This window comes from Delphinapterus leucas, chromosome 7 (assembly GCF_059928025.1).
Source record: "Delphinapterus leucas isolate spDelLeu-1000000601 "Yukka" chromosome 7, BTC_Dleu_Yukka2, whole genome shotgun sequence".
Classification (NCBI taxonomy): Eukaryota; Metazoa; Chordata; class Mammalia; order Artiodactyla; family Monodontidae; genus Delphinapterus; species Delphinapterus leucas.
Genome location: NC_143135.1, coordinates 65622303 through 65644510, shown reverse-complemented (window position 1 = coordinate 65644510; position 22208 = coordinate 65622303). Strand labels below are relative to the sequence as shown.

At 36.5% G+C, this 22208-nt stretch overlaps 1 protein-coding gene across 1 annotated transcript in view; it reads left to right on the top strand.

The window, feature by feature from the left end:
* NOX4 (NADPH oxidase 4) overlaps positions 1-22208 on the top strand; it is a 153045-nt gene that overhangs the window by 86415 nt on the left and 44422 nt on the right. Inside the window, exon 13 of the mRNA XM_089915387.1 lies at positions 22094-22175. Within this exon, the coding sequence (XP_089771513.1) occupies positions 22094-22175 (82 nt within the window). The remainder of the gene's footprint in view (positions 1-22093; positions 22176-22208) is intronic.

The following is a 22208-nucleotide window of genomic DNA, read 5'->3' as shown; positions in this document are numbered from 1 at the left end:
ACTAGGTAAAATGGTAAAAGCATAGATATATAGACAAACTCACACAAAGAAGCATACACATACCCAAGATCTATAATCCTCCCAATGCAGACCGCTAGCGTTCTCAGCCACACATGCACTTATAAATGTTAGTCACTGGCTTCACCTACATGCTTGTGTGAAGTTTGAGCGACATGGACATCTTCTTAGTAATCTTCCAATTACTGGCAATTTTCAAGTACACTGAAGAAGATAAAACATGTGGCAGGCGAAGTAATGGTCCCCCAAAGACACGGACATCCAAATCCCTGGCATCGCCTGGCTGCTGTGCAGCGATGGGGACCCAGAGCCCCATCATGGCTTATTACTAGCTATTGTTACTGAGTTTCTTCATAAAGTTATTTTCTATTGTCAGTGGCTCATTAAAATAAATGATTATCTCATTATCTCATCATTTATTTCAACCTTCTCTATTAGGAACACGTAATAGTTTTAATTTTATCCTCTTTTTTAATATACAGTGCCATTGAGGGAGAAACAAGATCATTCTCTTCAGAGAGTTCAGTTCCAGTTAGATGCTTTTCAATTAATAGACTTTCTTGGTTGTTGACTTTAAATATTTGTTGATTTGGAAAAAAATGTCAGGCGTTCATGCAGAGAACCACTAAATAGTTCTGCCACTATCTGGCACTTTAATTCAAAAGACGTTTTAGCTGTCTTAAAAAAATGGACTTATAATTATGAAAGGAAAATTGGGGATATCATTGCTGAAATCAAGGGTTATTGGGTTTTTATTCTAAAAGAATTGCTTATTAAGTATTACTCAGTATTAAGAGTAGTAAGTATAGAAAACACCAAAGAGATGCTTAAGAAGTTGAGTATCAAAGGCTTACTTCTCTAAACTGACTGAGAGATATTTTACAGTGACTATTTCTTCCCTGAAATATGTTCTGCCTGGGCACGTCTAAAGAACAGGTTTAATACCACCTCATGGGTCTAATGTAAGACTAACCAGCTACACCGAGCTGTAGAGTACCCAAGAAGCAAATGGAGCAGCCAAAAGAAGAGACCTGTAGTGACCTGAAATACACTTCTTCTTGTTGTTGTTTCTATGACTAGCAAATTATAATGGTCATATTTGTGGAAGATAACATTTAAACTATGTGTTATTTGGGGTAATAGTCAAATGTTTATTAAGCACTTACTCTATGCCAGACATTGCACTAGTCTCTGGAGGTACGGCGCTGACCAATGCTGTGTTCTAACCAGTAGAGACCCCCAAGAAACAAAAATGCAAATCAATACATAGTGTGTTAGATAGTGATGAGTGCTATGAAGAAAACTAAAGGAAGGTAAGGGAGTAAGAATGATGAAGGGTGGTAGTGCTATTTAGATAAGGTATTTAGTTATGGACTTCCTGAACAGACATGTAAGTAGATGAGGGAATAAATCAGGTGGATTTCAGAAAGAAGTGTGCTTAGGCAAAGGAAACAGTAAGTGCAAAGTCCCTGAGGTGGCGGTAACTTTGGATAGTCAGGGAACTGCAAGAATCCCAGTGGGGCTGGAATACAGTCAGTGAAAGGGGATAGTAGTGGAAAATGAGATCAGAGAGGGGAGTTGGGGATCAGACTCTGTGGGTTACAGGAGGACTTGGATTTTAATCTGATTGAGATAAAAGGCATGATTTTGAAGTCTACATTTGAATGATTAGCCACTTTGTTCTAATATATACTACCTAGTGTTTGCCAACCCAAGGGTTTTGTGTGTGTGTGTGTGTGTGTGTGTGTGTGTATGTTTTGTTTGTTTGCTTTGTTGTTTCAAAAATAATACTGAGTTTAGGGAGAAGGAGGAAAAGGGGATACTTCTGAGCACTGTAGAAAACAGATCAAAAAAACCCCAAACAGGTCAAACTTTTTTGGTGAAGGGGGAGGTGTATCATCATTTTGAGATACCTCGCCTCAGTGGTGGTTCTGTCTTCTGCCATATGGGCCTGGTTTATGGCTTCTGGTAGCCTCACCTACACCCTATATCCCACTAGCTTGTATGGATGGTAGTATCTTCCTGCTACTCTTTGGATTTCTCCCCTATCTTTAATATAGCTTCCCAATTCTTACCTCACCTGAGTTCCTTATATCAAATTCCTTTCAATTAAATCATATAGAGCCCTTCCTGGTTTTGGCTGGACCCAGACTTAGAAGGTCAGCAAATCCTCTCTGAACAAAGCATTGAATCACTGAGAGGAGTGGTATATGGGAAAGGTAAGAGAAGGTGTAAAAGTCCTGAAGCCATCAAATGTTTACGTTCAAGGACCAGTAAGAAGTGCAGTGTTGCTGGAACTGAGTAAGTGGAAATGTTATAGGGAATAAAGTCTGAGAAATACCCGTGGACCAGATATGATAGGCATTTGCAGACTTCAATTTTATTATAAATGTTATGGAGAACCATTGGAGGATTTTGATTAGGGGATGACTCATATTTTAAAATGGTAATTCTGGCGGCTATGTAGAGAATATGTTGGGTGAGTCAAGAGTGGAAATCAGGAGATAAGTTGAGAAGCTCTTGCTGATGTCTAGACAAGAGGAAATGCTGGTTACGCATAGGGTGATAGAGACTAGGTCTTGAAAAGTGGATGTATTTTGAAGGTGTATCTGACAGGTTCTGTGGACGCGTTGCAGGTGGAGTGTAAAAAAGTTAGGAATCAAAGATAACTCCAAGGTTTTTAGTTTCAGTAAGTAAGTGGACAGTGTTGCTGCTTATTGAGATATAGAACACTGTGGCATACCGAGGGGACAAGAGTAGACATTCAAATTTCAGTTTTGTACATTTTAAATTTGAGAGGTCTAAACTAGAGATCTAAACTTGGGAATCATTAGTATCTTCATGGATTTAAATCCTTGAAGCTGGACAGGATTTAGGTGTTTTTCCAACTCCTTGTTTTATAACATTTGATATGCCCACTTTACATTCTTAAAATTCAATTTACAGGTATTATATACACAAATGATTTATAAAAAATCAATATATCTTAGTATAAAGGAGCTATGTAAATAATTTATAGTAAATGATTTACATTCAATATTTAAATTCTTAAGCATGACTACACTAGAAGTCATAAGAAATGGGTGACTTGTACCCACACACAGAATCATCATGAATAAAACAGTTCTAAATGCAGGCTCCCAATGCAAGTCAAATACTGTGAGCCCCAGTTCTTTTATGATGTGCTTTTCCAAAATGGTGAACATCTTTTGGTTAAGTTCTAGACACAATAGAGTACAATAATATTTAGTTTACAGGGTAGATGCAATCCCAGAAATTCCAGTGCATATTTAAATCATGCAAAAACTTCGCATTTTTTATAATTATAAATGAGTTTTTCATGTACATGAATGTCCAGAAAGTCATTTAAAAAGCGTACGGGGAGTGAGACAATTTCTTGTTGCACAGTATTCTCCACAAATTGCAGGATGTCTGCTGTCTCTGACCCCTACTCTCTAACCATCAGTAACTTCTCATCATCATTGTGAGACCAAATTGCCTCCACAAGCTCTCAAAAGTCCCCCTAAGAGGTGGTATTCTTCCATCAAGAGTAACTAGTTTGGGCTTCCCTGGTGGCACAGTGGTTAAGAATCCACCTGCCAATGCAGGGGACACGGGTTCAAGCCCTGGTCTGGGAAGATCCCACTTGCCGCGGAGCAACTAAGCCCGTGTGCCACAACTACTGAGCCTGCGCTCTAGAGCCCGCGAGCCACAACTACTGAGCCCATGCGCCACATCTGCTGAAGCCTGCGCACTCTAGAGCCTGTGCCCTGCAACAAGAGAAGCCACCGGAGTGAGAAGCCCGTGCACCACAACGAAGAGTAGCCCCTGCTCACAGCAACTAGAGAAAGCCCGCGCACAGCAACGAAAACCCAACACAGCCAAAATAATAAATAAATAAACAAAAATAATAAATAAAATAAATAAATAAATTTTAAAAAAAAGAGTAACTAGTTTAAGAAATGTGTATAGATAGAGAAGAAATCTAACGGAGGACTGAGTCCTGAGGCATTTCAACACATAGAGCTCAGCAAAGGTGACTAAGAAGGAGTGGCCACTGAGGTAAAAGGAGAACCAGGCAAGTCTGAGTCCTGGCACCACAGGACAGTGTTTCAAAAGTGAGGAATGGACCAGCTGAAACAAAGGCTGCTGAAAATCGGAGTAAAATGAAGGCTGAATTAATGACCTTAGGAATCGTGTTTTTAGTGGAGTGCTGGGAACAGAAGCCTGATTGAGGTGGGTTCAAGAGATGATAATAGTAGGAGAAGAACGGGAGATGGTAAATATAGACAAATCCAATGTGTTGGGGCCAGCTCCTATGAGCTCACTGGGTTATAGGGTGCTTATTTTCCAACTCTGTGTTCACTGAAGTCAAGTCTGATAGCTTTAAATCATCCACAATGTGAGTATTCATTCCATAGAAATTGAAAAACACCATAAGGTAGGGATTAAAAACATTTGTTAAAGACCTGTCTATTAAATATTTGCCAAAATATCTCTGGACAAATTCTAAGGAGTTGGGATATAAAATGAAGTAAAGAAATAGGGCAGTAGTTGAAGGGGCGGAGGATATAGGGACAAGGCACATATGAGTTTAGTGTACATATAAAATAAATATATATATGTATTTTATATATTTTTATATATACACTTATATATTTAATGTGAACTATTATGTTTATATATGTCTAAGGACAATATGAATAATAAGATTAAAGTAGAGATGGAAACATTGATAATGCTGGAGAGATAGAGGTTATAATTATAGGAGCAAAGCCCATGAGGGTCTCCTAATGGGTTTCAGAAGGACTAGATTACAATGTACAAGTGGAGGAGTTGACCTCAGGTAAGGCAGCTGGGCAGTTCATGCTTTATAGGAAGACAAGAGAAGATGGTTATGGAGCATGTCTACTGATTGATTGGTGGACTTGGAGTGAGAGGAATGGGATTTCTCTTCTGATTCCTTCTGTTTTTTGTGTATTTTTTTTAATAAATTTATTTAGTTAGTTAGTTTTGGCTGCATTGGGTCTTAGTTGCTGTGTGCGGACTTTCTCTTATTGAGGCGAGCAGGAGCTACTCTTCATTGTGGTGCACGGGCTTCTCATTGCAGTGGCTTCTCTTGTTGCAGAGCACGGGCTCTAGGTGCGCAGGCTTCAGTAGTTGTGGCACGCAGACTCAGAAGTTGTGGCGCACGGGCTTAGCTGTTCCGCGGCAGGTGGGATCTTCCTGGACCAGGGATCGAACCCCTGTCCCCTGTTTTGGTAGGCGGATTCTTAACCACTGCGCCATCAGGGAAATCCCTCTTTCTGTGTTCTTAGTGAAATAAATAGTAAGGTTTTCACTGAGAATGAGGAAGGGGGGAAGTACTTTGAATTTTGAGGAGAAGGAAGAAAGTGTAATGTATCATTTTAAATAGTAAATTCATGAGTGAAGCCTGATGGCCTTTCTGAGTTGTGCCAAGAGTCCTACCGAGATATGTGGTCCAAAATTTAAAGTGACAGAAGTCAGAATAATAGTGAGTTTTTTCCTGGCATGGCCCACTTCTTCAGATTAGCTATTGAGCAGGTGGGGAGTCGGATTTAACCAGCATTGGTCCACTCCTGATTAAATTCACTATAGTTGTCACTTCCAATCTATTCTCTGCACTGTAACCATAGAAACTTCAAAGCATGAATCCAATTAAATCACTGCTTTTGCCTCAAACACATTAATAGCTTTCCATTGCTCATTGGATAAAGCAAAAAATCCTTACAGTGGCCTAGAAAGGCATCCCTGCTTGGACCCTGACCTACTCTTATCTTGATTCAGTTTTTTCTTCTCTGCACAAGAGCACCTTGGCTTTTCTGTTCCTTTTGTTTCCCTTGTTACCTCCCACCATATATATATCATGATCCATATACCTGTAATACTCTCCACCACTTCTTCCCACCCCTACCCACTTAGGTACCTAGCATCTTTAAATCATAGCCCAGGAACCACTTCATCTGAGAAGCCTTCTAGACACCTCAGTTTTGGGTGTTGTTTCTTATATGCTGCCATCACTGTATTTCTGGTTTTGAGAGCACTTATCTCCATTGGTAACTATATATTCAAAGTGTGATCATTGGTGTAACAAGTTTTCTTCGATATACTATAAGCATTATCATGATAGAGGCCTGTATCTCTTTTTGCTCACCGTTGTACTCAAGGGTCCATTAAAATGGTTGTTCCTAATAAATGTAAATATTTGTTAAGTGAAGACAGGAAGGGAGGGAGAGAGGAAGGAAGGAAGGAAGGAAGGAAGGAAGGAAGGAAGAAAGGAAGGGGAGAAGGCAGGTAGGCAAGCAAGAAGGTGTATCCTCTGCTTTGTGAAAAATCACCAGTAAGTGGGGCAGAGTTCAGATACATAATGTCATGCTGTGTTCACCAAAATGGAGGATGCAGATGCATTGGGAGGGAGATTTGGGAGGCGTTCTGGGCCAAAGTGAGTGTAATGGAAAAATAGGACTTGTCTAGAGTGGGAGATTTTTCCAGGGAGAAAAATAGCTTGAATAATAGCACAGAGGGGTGAAGTATCATGGAAAGTCAGGAAAATGTCATGCTCTTGGAAGGCAGGCTGGGACCGTATCCAGAGGTCATGTTATGGAGGAGCTTGTAGGAATTACTAAGAAACTTGGTCTTTTTTCCTAAAGATGTTGGTGAAAAACTGAAGGGTTTAAAACAGGAACTGAAATCAAATTTGTACTTTATATGGGTCCCCCTGCTGGTTTTTTATACAGATTGGAAAAGAGAAAGACCAGGTTAGAAACAAAGACACCAAATTAAAGGATTGTCATAGCATCAAGGAAGCTGAGGAGATAGAAAGTTCTGTGGAGGGAATGATCTATGGTGACCAAAGAAGTAGGACTGAACAATAACTGTGAGAGGGCATCACTGCTAACTTGATAAAAACCACCTTTTTGGGAAAATGCAGAGAAGAGGTTTGAGGATGGTAGAAGTTGCTGTGAATTACTGAGTAAAGTGGAGACCAGTAAGTAGAGAGAGTTAGTATACAAAGAGAAGCACATAGCAAATGGTCCTATTTCTAAATTCTTCCTGTTTCTAAATTGCCCCAGAACTCTGATAGGGATTGAATTTATATTGATCTGTCCTTTTATTAGCGGAGGGTGTTGAGTAACAAATACATATGCAATTACTTGTGTATCTATCTAGGTAAATAGATAGATACCTGTTTACCTAGGGCAGGGTGAGGATTAACATATTATGTCCTAAAGTATGTATTATTTGTATAATGAAACACTATAACTCTAGCGCCATGTAAGTCTATGTGGAAATCACTGAGGACCATTAATTAGCTAATATAATGGAATTTAACATAACTCATTTGCTATCATAATATAATAAATCATTCAATAAATATGAGCTGTGGTTAAATTGCATATTTCATAGTCTCAAAATTCAAGGAAATTTTTCTATCAGGGAAATGAGAAATTTGTATTACCATATAAATGCCCGTCTTTTCTCAGGAGAGAGGATAAATTGTTTTCCCCTTGGTTTCTTGGTTTCTGAACATGAAATCTATGCTGTCATTTTTTAGTAGATGATAGTTCACTTATAATGCCACAGAAAATATAGAGATTTGTTAGTAAGTGATTGGAATCCACTACTCATTAAGGTTTATTCTAGTTCAGTTATCTTACAACACCAGAGATAGGGAAAATACAGAATTTGGGGATTTTTATCCAATAAAAAGTTTTACTCCTTATTTTTGAAAATAAGCAAATTATATAATTTCTGGGCCTGGAAGTAGAATTATTATAGCAAAGTGGTTTTTTTGCATGGATTGTTACGTTTTTATTATGAACTGTTTGTTCCTAAGTTTGGATTCTCTGTTACCTACTATTTTCTGCTTGATTTACTATATAATATTAAGGAAAATAAGAATAGTGATGGACTTCCCTGGGCTTCCACTGCAGGGGGCACAGGTTCAATCCCTGGTCAGGCAACTAAGATCCCAAATGCCGCGCAGCCAAAAAAAAAAAAAAAAGAATAGTGAGGAATTTTCTTGGTAACATAATTTCTTAAGCAATGTCAAAAATATGACAATAATGTACTGGGTGGTCAAGAAAGAATAGGTCATTTTGCCAAGCTAATCTGGTGGTAATGGACTAAATAATTCCAAAGCCAAAAAGACAAGGATTCTGTGCCATTATCATTATCATGAGGAACATTTTTTAAGTACTCATTTGTTTGATGCGATTGCTAAGCACTTTATAAAGGAAGCTAAATGAATATAGTTCCTGTATTCTAAACAAATTGTAATTTTTAAAGCAAAATTGTAACTTAATGGATTATAATCACACAGACAGTGTTCTTTAGGGTCATCCAAATGAACACACCTGAGACATTAAGTGTGTTAATCCCAAAGGAATATACTTATCTTCCACGGATTCAAAGGCAATCAAGTAAGAGAACTTTGCGAATAGAGTCTAGTAAAAATGCTATTGCTCTTATTATGATTTTTGAACTTTAACAGAGGAGAAGGATGGGATTTCATAAATATAAATAGAATAGAAAAACTAAACTCTTCCATGAAATGAGATTTTGAGAAAATTTGGAGGTGACAAATTGTGGACGTGGAATGCTAGGGAACACCAAGAAACGTACTTTGGATAGATAATAAAGTGAAAAGGTAAAATGGTCTGTTGTAGAGTGATGAAGAGCTTAAAAATAGAAGACAATCTTATTTTTTGTTGGCACTGTATTGAGAAACTACTAAAATGTCTTGGGATGTGGCTACCCACATAGTTAGAAGGAAGGGAAAGCCAAGAAGGTCCACATAGAAATCTTTGCATATCCCAATATTTTCAATGACAATATCTAGCAGAAAGTTATGCCTCTGATTGGAGCAAATAAGAAAATACATTTTAAGAGTTAGACTGTCCTTCAGGAATAGTCAAATGATTTGTCATCCTTTCTTTGCCCAGCCCCTTCTTATTTGTGATGTATTCCTCTGACATTAAAATTTCACAATAATAGTGAAAACCTTTTGTTACTGCTAGCATGGTTGACTGTTCAGTGGTGGTTTGTAATATCGTGTCCTTGCTGGTTGAGATATAGTACTCAACCATACAGACTTCCAGAGTTTGCAGAGAACATAGTGGAAAAGACAACCAAGGTTAAGATGCAAACTCAATAGAAATGAGAATCTATCTTTTTCTTTTTTTTTAGGCCGGGGAATCAATTTACATAAATAAATATTCCTATTCTTGTTTCTTCCACAGAGCAGAAACAGAGGCAATATTTTTCAAATCATCCTTTAAAAAGAAGTTCTTAATTGTGTTTATTATTCATTTATTTGAGGTCTCTGGCCTGTGTGATGTAAACTTCTAACAAGAAATTTCCTAAGCCTATCAAAAGCATCCATTTGGTGTTCACTATTTTTCCATATTAAGAGGAAGTCACAGAGGAAAAAGAAATGATATAACTTCAGTGAGAACTGAGAATCAAGTGATGTAAAGAAAATTAAAGATTTTTTTTAAAGAATAGAAAAGTTGAAAGGGACATGCAGTTTTTCTAGATATAAAGGCAAAATATTTAAAACTCTTAATTCTTCCCAAAATAATTTACAGCCTTAATATAATTTCAATTAAAATCAGAACTCAAGATCAAAAATAATATTATTTGAAGAAAACTTCAAATATTATTTGAAGAAAAATAATATATTTTTTTTTGACTTTTTCAACCACGTTTACTGGCTCACATGAATATCTGAAAACAAATCCATCTGTCTTCCCTTTTTGTCTCCTTGGCACAATTTCCCTTAGTTCTTAAAAAACAAACTACTATAAATATTCAGAAGGGGAAAATAAATTTATAAGGTGAAAGAGGTCAATAAATAGCCAAATATGTCAACCACTGGAAGGACTATTTTTTTTTTAAGATTAAGCCACTGATTTGCAACTTTTATTAAAATAAATTTAACCTCTAAACACCAGATAATAGATACCTTGATCTCAACTCAAGTTTTGACAGCACTTGAAGTTTTACACAAACAAACTGCATAAGAAAACAATTAAAAATGAGTAACAAGAAAATCTAGAAAAATTTGAATAACAAGATAGGACTGGCTCTATTTAAACATGTTATAAAGTGAAATGAATTTTACAAACAAACTAAGAATTTACAAGGCTAAATAATACGCCTAGGAACATGAAGCTATTAAGTGGATGAGCTGAGATTTGAACTCAGGCTCATATTATACTAAAGGATGTGCTAATTTATAATTTACTACACTGCCTCCTATAAAGTTCAAGAAGTTTAAGCACTGTGGCACTAGAGCAAAAGTGACAAGAAATATATTAACAAAGGAAAATAGCCTAGAAGCAGACCCTTTGATACATGAAAATATATATCATATGATAAAGGAAGCTCTGTAAATCAATATAAAGTGTTAGTTTGTAAATAGTTAAAGCATTTGGCACTTAACTATTTTAAAAAATTAAATCTTTCCTTCAGATGACCAAAAATTACTTCCAGATAGGTTAAGTACTTTAACATAAAAATGTTAATCTGTAAAGGCATCAGAAGAAAATATAGAAATTAAACTCTCCATATGAAAGATCATTCTATTGTGGAAGAATTCACAGAGAAAAGTAAGTAGATTTAACTACATAAAAATTTTAAAATCATGCCAAAAAATAAAAGGAAATTGAACGAAAAAAAATTTACAGTAAATACACACTAAAACCTTCAACATATAAAGAGCTTGTTTAGTTCAATAAGAAATAAGCTGCAAAAAGAAATGGATAAACTATGTGAACAGAGTAGATCATAATAATATTCAAATAAATGTTAATTAGAATAACTGTAATACCGTATTTCATCTATCAATTAACAAAGATTTTCTTTATTAATAGTATCTATTGCTGGTGAGGATGCAAAATATTGACATTTTCTCTCATGGATATATATTTAGGGTTCTTTAAGAGGATTGAACTTATTCTGCCTTAGGAAATCAGAAAATTTATGTGGGCATGATGAGGTGCATTTGAGCTGGAACACAGAGGTTAAAGTAGGAGCTTTCTATGCAGAAAAGGGCACTGTTGGAAGAAAGAACACATTGCCATAAAAGGCATGATGTCATAGCAAACAATAAGATGTTAATGCAGCTGAGCTTAGAATTCATAGTTAGAAATATTAGGAGATAAGGCTGCAGAGATATGTAGGAGCCAGTTGTTTAAAGAATATTCAACACCCAGATAAACAAATTAGACTTCATTGTATAGTCCACAGGAGATTAAGAATCTCTGCTCCAGTACCTAGCCTTATTATGCTGAAAATAAAAACAAAGGTTATCACTGGTAGGCATAGTTTGTGAAGGCCTCTTCAAGGAATGGGACTCTTAGTTGGTCCTGAAATCTTGGACAGGATTTGGTTAAAAGAAGAACAAGCAGTCCTGGCATCGGGAATGCACATGCAATAAAAAAGCCAGAGAGATGGGGGGAAACTCAAATTTATCCAATGAAACAACCTAATGAAGGAAGTGAATTCATATATTTGCTTGTTGCTGTTCCCTAATCCATCACTTCATAGGCTTGGTCTTTGACCAGAACGTCCTGTATTTAAGAACAGAGAAGATTCCCACTGCAAGGTTGGTTTTGATAGGTTTCAAAGGACCATGTATTTCATGCTAGTAATTTTGTTTGCCCAGGGTTTTAGGTTAGAACTTCATAAAAACATTAAAAAACCCTCCAGTTTCTTTGGATAAAATTGCCTATTCCTCCTTGAATATGCACCCAGGGGGTACTGAGTTTGTGCAGAAAGGAGGGACTGAATTAGTATCAAGCTGAGCCTTGATCACTTTGAGGTGTTTCTTTTGTTGAATGCCAACGTTGTCAAAAAAGTGCATTTGCTGTGACAAATGAAAAGAAAACATTCTCCTTAAGAGGTAGGTTGTGGAAAGCTTAGTAGCAATAATATGTGCAACTGAAAATGCCTCTGTTACTTGCTTTCACCTTCCTTAAACCTTTGTTCTTTTTTTTTTCACCCTGTCAATTTTTGTATTTAGCTTCAGTGGAAATAGAACTCATATTTTATAAGAAAGCCAGTTACAGACATTGATTCATTGATGTATTTAGAGGCCAACAAGTCTGTTTGCAGTTCTTTCAAAAGCTGATTTTTTTTTAAATAGTATGTTTAACAAGTAGGAACTAGAATAATGAATATTAAAGGAATAGACTTTTATCACTGGGCTTGCTCTGAAAATAAAAGCATCCATTAAATAGTTTTTCTTTGTACAATACTGCATGGCCTACGTCCAGACCTTACACTGTTAAAAGTACCAGGTGTGGAGGCACACAGATTGTATATGACCTTGCTGTGTTTTTCTCTTATTATGTAATCCTTAGGCAAGAAGAAAATAAGAGAGGGGGGAGGCCAGGAAAGGGAGTACAGTATTTTCTCTCCCAAGAATGAGGCAATATAATGCAGTGGAAAGAACACTTGACTGTGAGTTTTGGGGGTTTGTTTTTGTTTCTGTTTTTGTTTTCTTTTTAAATCTCTTTGCCTCTTGCTAGCCATATGGCCCTGGGCCAGTCAGTCAGGCAGTGTGGTTTTTAGTTTCCTCACCTACAGCCTGTTGCATTGATATAATTTTCTCATTTACCAGCTCATTGCTGATGTAAGGCTGTATAATTCTTTTCAGAGAAATATATCCTAAAATGTGGATAATTTAATTCCACATAGGGTAGGAATGATAACAGATTAATTGAGGGATAGTTGAGAAAATCTCACAGGGAATATTGTGGAGGATAAGTGCCAAATATGGGATTTTTATGTTTGTTTTCTTTCTAGCACCTATTAGTGTTCGTATTCATTTATTAGCTCTGGTTGTATATATTGTGCTCTATGTTATCTTCTGAGTTACAAGTATGGACTTGTTTTTTCCTCCCTTGGATAAGACAAGTATAAGATTCTGTTTTTTTGTATTCCTTTGATATTGGCCTTAATATTTGTGGAAAAGGTAGTTTTATATAACCAGAGCATGCAACTGATTTTTTTTTTCTTCTAAAATCGCAGTCCATTTCCATTTGAATTTTATCAACAGAAGATTTGTCTATATCTTTAATAGGAAAATATTCTTGCTCTGCAGCTAGATTTTCTGATTTATCTAAAATAGTATTAATTTGAATGCCTTTGATGTTGCTTTGAAAGCAATATTTTAAATAGCAACTATTGTTATTCAATACTGAGTTACCATGGTAATAAAGAACATTTACTTGATTTGAACTTTTCAGAAAAGGAAAATTTATACTCTGTATCTTTCTAGTTGGTTTGGATGTACTTCTCTGTAAGTTTGCCCTTTAATTCTCATTTTTTGAAGGAATTTGTTTCTTCTAAGATTAGTGTGCATATTTCTTTTCCTAAGGAAAATAAAACACGAAATTTTGACAAACCATTAATTTCTTTGAATCCCTAGGAGAACAGCTTTTCTTTCCCTCTTTAAGTAATGTTGTAATTACATTCTAAATTCTTTTTCAAGTAGATAGGGGGAGGAAAACTTTTTCCTTCTTCCCTTCTAGATTCTTTGGCTGGCCTAATAATTAAATTGACCTTAGCCAGATTAACAAGAAAAAAAAATTAATTTCGTATATATGGGAACCCCAAAGAGATGAGGCTTCTTGCCAGTTAGGCAGTTGAGGCTTATATGCCATGCTGAGCTAAGGAGAAGCAGGTAGGGGTCTTCAAAGGGGAGGAAGACAATTCACAGGAAGGTGGGAAGAGCAAATGTTTGGTAAATAAATGTTTCCCACGCCATGCAGATAAGTCTTTCTGATGTAAAAAGTTATGGCTGATAATACTTCTCTTCCTGGTGAGGCCCGTTATCTAAATTCTTTTCGGTAGTTAAGGGGGAGGTAAGAAGCTCTTCTTGCATCTGTTGGGCCTTTATTGTCCTTAGCTTGGAATAATCCATATGCCAAAGTGGCACATTCTGGGGCAGCCTGCCCTGAGCCCCATCATGGCTGTAATTGCATTGCAGTTCTTTTGTTGTCCTGGCATTTCCTTGTGATAAACAGGGCTGCCCTTGAGAATTACAATTTGTTTTGTTCATAGTGTGTGACAAATAATAGGCACTTAATGGAAGTTTGTTGAGTGAGTGAATAAATGAATAAAGGATGCTTTAACTGATTATATAGAAGACAGCAAAAATGCTAGCAAAATTATTCATTTCATCTAACGTCATGGATAAGAAGGACTTCTTTTTGGTTTATTTCACTTTTTTATAAAACCTCTCTGCCTCTTTTGCTTTTTATTACCGATGTATCCAGGCAAAGCTGGTGGCTCTATTCTTCTGGACTGTTAGAGTATGTGTTTATCACTTATTTATTTGCAGTGTACATCTCTTTTGATAACACATATGCCTTCCTTACTAGACTTTTAGTTTACTGAGGACCTAACTTGGTGCCTTATTTTTAGTACATGATCATAAATGTTTGCTGAAAAAATTTTTTCAAATATGCAAATTTTGTTTGTATATTTAAGTAGTACTTCCTAAATATTATGGGAAATATTAATTTTTACCTTCTTTTTTAAGCAGCATGTGTGTATGTGTGTGTGCATGCATGCATGCTGTTTCTGCATCAGTGTTATGTCTTCCTCAGGAGGTAGAGGAGTGGATAGTGTTACAAAGGTGTACTGTAGGGAGTGTAAATGACAAGTACCGTTGAAGGCGTGTGTGTGTGTGTGTGTGTGATAGTATACACATCTATCTTTTTAAAAATGATTACTCTTATATAAGTTCTCTTTAAAATACAAACAAGATACAGTTAAAATAAAAATTAATGCCTTTTAAACTTCCATCTCAAATCCTTAACCATATTTATTCTTAACTCTTCGGTATATATGCTTATAGATGTCTTAGATATATTGTAGATGAAGTTATCCAATACCTCAGAGAGATTGGAAAGCTGAAGAGAACTTATTATATATGATGGCTATCAACCCCTTAACTAAACGCTCATGAACGATTCTTTCACTACAGCTTTGAGAAATACATTGGTGATAGGCATTCTAGAACACTTGAAAAGCCCTATGGTGACAGTTTGCAGGCTGAGAATGACAAACGAGAGAGGCTATCATTGGGCTGCTTGAACTCAGTGGAGATGATGAGGTCCCTGAGAGGCAGGGGTTACAAGGCAGCACTTAACTGATAAAGTCAAGCTGGGTGTGGTTACCATTATGGGCAGCATGTCCAGAGCAGTGATCAGAATGGATTGACCTGTTGAGATCTTTGGTGTTGACTGACCATGGTGTCCTTAGGACTCAAGTAGAAGGACAGCCTAGTAAAGCCTTACTTGATTTGTACAAATGAAAAGAAAACTCAAAGATTGGCAAACAGGGATAACCTGAATCATCTCAGTAGAGAGTCACAGCCCTTCATCCAATTCCTAGATCTGAGTCAGTTCATAGATTGTGAACACCTTTAATAAAGGGATGGTTAAGTCCCTTTGAGAAAAAACCCTTCTACATGTCAAAAATTAAACTATTAAATGATCCTCTTACCCTGTAGCATTTGGCAGGGTGCTTGGAGCTATTTGGCAGGGTGGCTGTGCATGGGTGAAAGAAATATTCAACTTTGGGGGAACTAAACATTGACTCTAAGGTGACACCATTTTCTTAGGAACCAAAACCTTACTACAGTAGACCAGTAACTTCTTATAGGAAGTTAATAGTTTTGGTTTTACTCTGTGTCACCATAGGCCCAGTGAGTCTTTGAATCCACCTTAATTCCAGAATGCATGAATTGAATAAGTACACTTAGCCACTGTCAGAATCCCCTTATCAATATAATCTCCTTTTTTTCTCCTCTTTTCTATTTTTTTTTTCATAATTTACTCTTGGTGTTTTGTACTTCTAGGTAAAAAGAAACATTTCTCATGTCTTATTGTTAGTCTTAAATTTACCTCTTCATCCATGCCATTGTTTCTTCTTTAACTCCAATAGGTAGACCCCATTCTTTTGTATTTGTGTAAAAGTTGTCAAAGTGTATGTGTTTGAAGAGCTCGCCTCCAGTCTCTACCTCACTAACCAGAACATGGACTTGACCAGCTTATTTTCTTCTGTATAATTTCCTTTCCAAAGAAAAAGATGTGTTTGGGAACTATTGATATTATTGGGTTTTTGTGATACAGTAAATGGAGTCGGTAGAAAATGACTAGAGAAGTGAGAGAAAAGAATTTTCATTGGAAGGGATTAAGTTTCATTTTTTAAAAAAAGAGCAAGACAAAGAAAGAACAGGAAGTTGAGTTTAGAAAGGAAAGTTAGGAGAGAAAAAGAAAAATGAAACAAGTACCTGTTCTTCCTAACATGAAAATACAAGCTAGAGACCCTTGGGGGGTAAACTCTGCCTTGCAGCAGAGAATGTTGAGATAGACAATCAGTGGAAGGAGGGTAAGAGAGTTTAAGATGTTTGTGGACACTTCGAATATAATCTTTTCTCATTCCAACTCACCTTCCCCTGTATTAATGGTCAGTTTTTGAGCAATTCTATAAAATTAGAATAGCTTTATTATCTTTTGATGAATAGCTTGGCACTATGCACAAAGGCCAAGCCACCTGGATCCCAGTTATTGTCAAGTTACTTTTTTTTCATGACATTGATCACCTACTGCACCTTCTACATATTTATGTGTTAAATTATCATCGTTGGACCAGCCTTTTCATAAAATAATGAATAACTTTTGAAGTAGATGCTGATTCATTATCAACAGATTTGAGTGTTTTCACGTGTTCAGTGAAATTGTTATGGCTTCCAGGGTGGATGGCAAAATACAAACATTTTGTTCAAGTTGCATGTTCATCACCAACTTTCTTGAAAAAGACAAATAAATTTAATATTTACTTTTATTTTTCTAAATGTTTATTTATTTATAAATTATTTTATTTACTTATTTTGGCTGTGCCGGGTCTTAGTTGTGGCATGCGGGATCTTTAGTTGCAGCATGCGGACTTCTTAGTTGTGGCATGCGGACTTCTTAGTCACAGCATGCAAACTCTTAGTTGCGACATACAAGCAGGATCTAGTTCCCTGACCAGGGATCAAACCTGGGCCCTCTGCATGGGGAGCGCGGAGTCTTACCCACTGGACCACCAGGGAAGTCCCAATATTTACTTCTAAATTAATCATTATCTTTTCTTAGCTTATTACTGTTGAAATAAGTTACTACATTTCATGATAAGGGACAAAACCACTGTAATAAGAGTGTTCAGGCTACCCTATACATTAGACTGTTTAACCTCTATTTCCTATACATTTTTCGTACCAACCTAAATTATAATTTTCTACATTTCCACTGACATTGTCACCTGAAGGCTTGATGGCTGTGTGCGTCTTATGGACCTCAGCATGGGGCATGGTGCAACTGGCTAGTATACTATGTGCCCTGAAAGGCCACTTGTTTATTTTTCCCATCATCAGCCCAGATTAGATGGTATTACTTGTCCCAGGGTATGTGTGTCTGAGGGCATTTCTGAGAGCAATTCTTCTTAACAATGAGCATCTCTATTGCAGTGAAGGTGTTAGTTATGTTACCTCTGGAAATAGCTGGAAAGGAAATGACTTATTCTGACTTAACTACACATTCATGCATCTCACCCAGTAGTAACCAAGGACACTGCAGAAGCTGTAAGTACAAAGTGGAGTTCTGTCAAACCCACCTGTTGCAGGTTGGGTTCACCAGAAACTGATTCTGAGAAGTAATTTGTGAATGTAAAATGCTTATTAGAGATCAACACCTGTGAAGGGAAGAGGAAGGCAGTGAAACTGGGTACAGGAAGAACCTGAACCACCATGTAGTCTCTATGAAGGCTCAGCCAAAGTGGCAGGAAGCTTTGGAGCAAATTTTACCCATCAGAGTTGCCTGTGTACAGCTAAACTACCCCTGCCTTGTTCAGTCACTGGATTTGAGCTGTTCTGGGAAAGGCAATTCCCCTGCACCTAAGGCAGACTCTGATGTAACTGACAGCTGGAGGCTACCTGCTGACTGTGCTTTTGCTTTTTCTCTTCCTTATTATTATAGTGGTAGAGAGAAGACTTTATTTTTTCTCATTCCAAGAATATATATGCATACTGTTTTTTGTTGTTATGCAAATGTTTATTGCTTTTGTTACATTCTGCATGTTGGGGAGGATTGCAGGTTGCCTATTTTCCACTAAAGGGAAAATAAAGAATTTGAGTCACAGTAAATGTACAAAACAGTTTGTTAAAATTGGAAAGAGTATTTTAGTTTCCTCATCTTTGTTTTCAAATAAATAAGTATATTGTCTCACAATTGGTTGTCCCGGGAACCCAAATTAATGTAATTGTGTGCAGCATGTCATCCAGGTCTTGTTGCCTGGGAATCCTTTTGTTGATTGAATGAGAGAAAGAAACAGTGGGTGAAAGGCTACAAAAGCTTGTGTTAATTAAGATATATCCCCTACTGGTAGAAGATTATGGTCAGACATTATCACATTATTAGTCAGCTCATCAAAATATCACTTCGCAGAAAATCCTCTGGTTCTTTTCAGTGGCTTTAATGAAATTGTTCTAAGAAGCCCTGTGAAAGGACTGAGCTCTAGTTTTTGGATAACTGCCATTTTCTTAAGAAACAGACTTTGGGCCTACTGAGAAAGCAGATCAGCTGGTGTGACATTTTACTCTAAGAAAAGAAGAATTATTTTAAAATTTTTGCTATTTAACAAAGGAAACATCAATTTATTTTGGTCTTTTCCTTAGCATCAGATAAAGAATGGGATGCTAATAGCTGAAATTTAGGAGACTAAAGAAGGATTAATGTAAGCATTTGAAACAATTTTTCATTTACTTGGACTTTTCTAAGGATAATTTTTATCATTTATTTTTATTCTCATAAAGAAAAAATAAGCAATCATTATACTTTTACGGGAAAAAGTTAATTATTCTCATTTAGGAATTTATACATATGCTATAAAATGGAAAATTTAAAAAGGACAGTTTTAAGGTACTGTGTATGTTTTCTGTTTGTGTATATGTGAACTTTTTTTTTTTGACAGTCGCGCTAGCTACTCGAGTCTTCATGTTCACTTGGTATTCCTTGCATTTATGATACTCGGATTAAAGGATGCTCCAGATGTAGGAATACTAATTATAGATTTCATAGTTTGGGTAGCTTAATAAATGATCTCTTATATGCTACTTTTGCTGTGTGTGTAGAGGGTGGGTTTTTGTTTGTTTTTTAGTCCTATCAGTATAATGTCATCTCCAGAGATTTTTTAACTTATATTAATTTTCAGCACCCAAGGATATATCATATTTAATATAGCTGTTTGATTGAACAGTTCTTTACTTGATGTGTAAAGTTCATATTTGTTGTTGGGTTTTGCTTTTATTTTTCAAGACCCATTTTAGGAAAGGCATAAATGGGGGCAAAAGAAGGAAAAAGAGAAACACTGCAAATCACTCATTTAATGGGATGCTACATAAATTGGGAAGTAGACTGAAAAGCATGGGTCATGTCATCAGAAAAATTTACTAGTCACATCATTGACTATCTAATCCTAGTCATTTATTGAAATAATCATTAATTTCATTGATGAAAAATAGCAGCATATGGGCTTCCCTGGTGGCGCAGTGGTTGCGAGTCCGCCTGCCGATGCAGGGGACACGGGTTCGTGCACCGGTCCGGGAAGATCCCACATGCCGCGGAGCGGCTGGGCCCATGAGCCATGGCCGCTGAGCCTGCGCACCCGGAGCCTGTGCTCTGCAACGGGAGAGGCCACAGCAGTGAGAGGCCCATGTACCACAAAAAAAAAAAAAAAAAAAAAAACCAGCAGCATATCAGTTAATAATAGAATTTAATTTAAAAAAATATGAACTCAAATTAAAGAGTAAGTGTGCCTAAAGGAGAGAAAAATAAAGTATGCTTTCTTGGATTTGTGGACTGTAGGGTACAGCCACCTCTGTTTGAATTTTCTTAGTTCCTCTCCAAGTGTATTGTAAGAACTGTCAGAGTGGTGAAAACAAAATGCAGAGTAGAGGTCAGCTAAACATCTGATTCGATCTACTTTAATAAATATGAGGATAAAATCCACATCCTGTTTCTCAGCCATACTTGTTAACCACTCTGTACTCACAAATGTTTAACGTCTGGCTATTCAGTAGCCTGGAAAGGGTGAATCATCATCAAGTGTAGATTTTCAGTATTTTGTGGAAATTGCTCACCTTTTGTTAGTGATGGATTTACTGCAGTGCAGCGTTTCAGCTTTGTACTCTGTTCTCAGCCTGATGGTGTGACTCTGTCCAGGCTAGAGTACAGGTCCCCTGGCTTTTTATGGTTGATCGATGACCAGTGGGGCTCTTCTAAAAGGCGTTAAGATTAACCTAGGCAAACAGTTTTCTGTATCCAGTAAAAATGGAAATCAGAAATAGTCTTTCAACAAATATTTATCTAACACCTTAATATGTATCAGATAGTGTTCTGCATCCTGGTGGCACAATACCCATCTACTAGGAGGAGGGGGAGGGTGGATAGACAAATGTATATAACAGTAAAAATATAATATGATAGATTCCATGAGAGTGTAGCACAGAGTGTACTAGGAGTACCCAGCAGGGCCATCTATTCCAGATTTGGCAGGAAGAAAGAAAGAAAGAGGAGGGATCAAGGAAGCCTTCCCTAGGGATGACTCTAGAGATAGTGACTATCTAATCCTAGAAATGTGGGATCAGTATTAGAGTGATAGATTACTCTATCAGGGCAGATAGCTTTTCGTTATAACTATTTCTAAGGTAGAACTGAGGATTCTTCCTTTCTCCACACTCCATTTTTCCCTTCTCTTCTTTTCTGTTTCCTGTCTCACTTCTTCCCTCCCTGTCTCTTTCTCTTCTTCTTTCTTTTCCTCCCTTTCTCCCTCTTTCCTTCGTTATGAATTCATGAGTACAGAATTGTATTAATCAGATTCTTGGTTCATGACCCACTGTCATCATTGGACAATTTCTGGCTCTCATTCATTCACTGATTTATGATGCTATAATGAATACATATGACTTTATTAACAATTTCTTTCACCTGCCTTTTTGCTTTTCTCCTATTTCATCCCCTCACTCCTTCTAAAAGGTAACCATTGTCCTGAATTGCGTATATCATCCCTTTTTTCACTGGTTTTCTTTGTTTCATATATAACATACCCAAATAACACATTGCTTAGTTAGTTTTTAACTCAACAAAAAATAATATTCTTCTATATGTAATCTGCTGGTATTTTTTTCACTCAACATCATACTAGTATGATTCACTGTGTTTTTATTTGTAACTGAATTCATTGTTTCACTTCAACGAATATTCTATTGTGTGAATATACCACAAATTATCCATTCTCCTGTCCCTAGGCAATTGAGTTGTTTCCATTTATGTTGTTCTGACCAGTGCTGCTATGAATATTCTTTTTCTTCTGCCTGAGACATATTTGAAAGTTTCTGCAGAGTATATACCTAGCGAAGGAAATATTGGCTCATAGGGTATGCAAAAGTTAAACTTAAAAGATAATACGGAATTGTTTTCCAAAGCTATTGCACCAACTTGCATTTCCGCCAGAATTATATAAGAGCTTATGTTGATACAATGCTAACACTTGGTCTTGTGAGATTAATTTCTGTCAATTGAATGCCACATAATGTGAATGCTATCTTATGGTGTGTGGTTTTAATTCTCATTTCCCAGGTTACTAATGAGTTTGTGCATCTCTTGGTATATTTATTGGTCATATATGTTTCCTCTAACCTTTCAATTATAAGACTTTAATATTAGTTTATACTAATTTGTTATTAGTATAAACTAATACTAAATACTTGTTATTTTTATATATGCAGTTGTTATGACATCTTAATTAGAAAGATATGCATAGTCATTAAAGTGAAATAAAAACCTATTTTGGTAGTACATAAAATGGTGGGTAGATTTCTAATACAAGATATGCAGTCAAAATAGTTAACAAATTAAAAGAATAGGAAATAATTCTATTTTGAAATTCTTTTATGACTTTTTTCATAGCCTGTTGTTTATTTTTCTTTTGACAGAACGATTTCGAGATTTACTCCTTCCTCCATCTAGTCAAGACTCCGAGATTCTGCCCTTCATTCAATCTAGAAATTATCCCAAGTAAGCAATAGGAGTTCTCTAGGTATTGTGAAG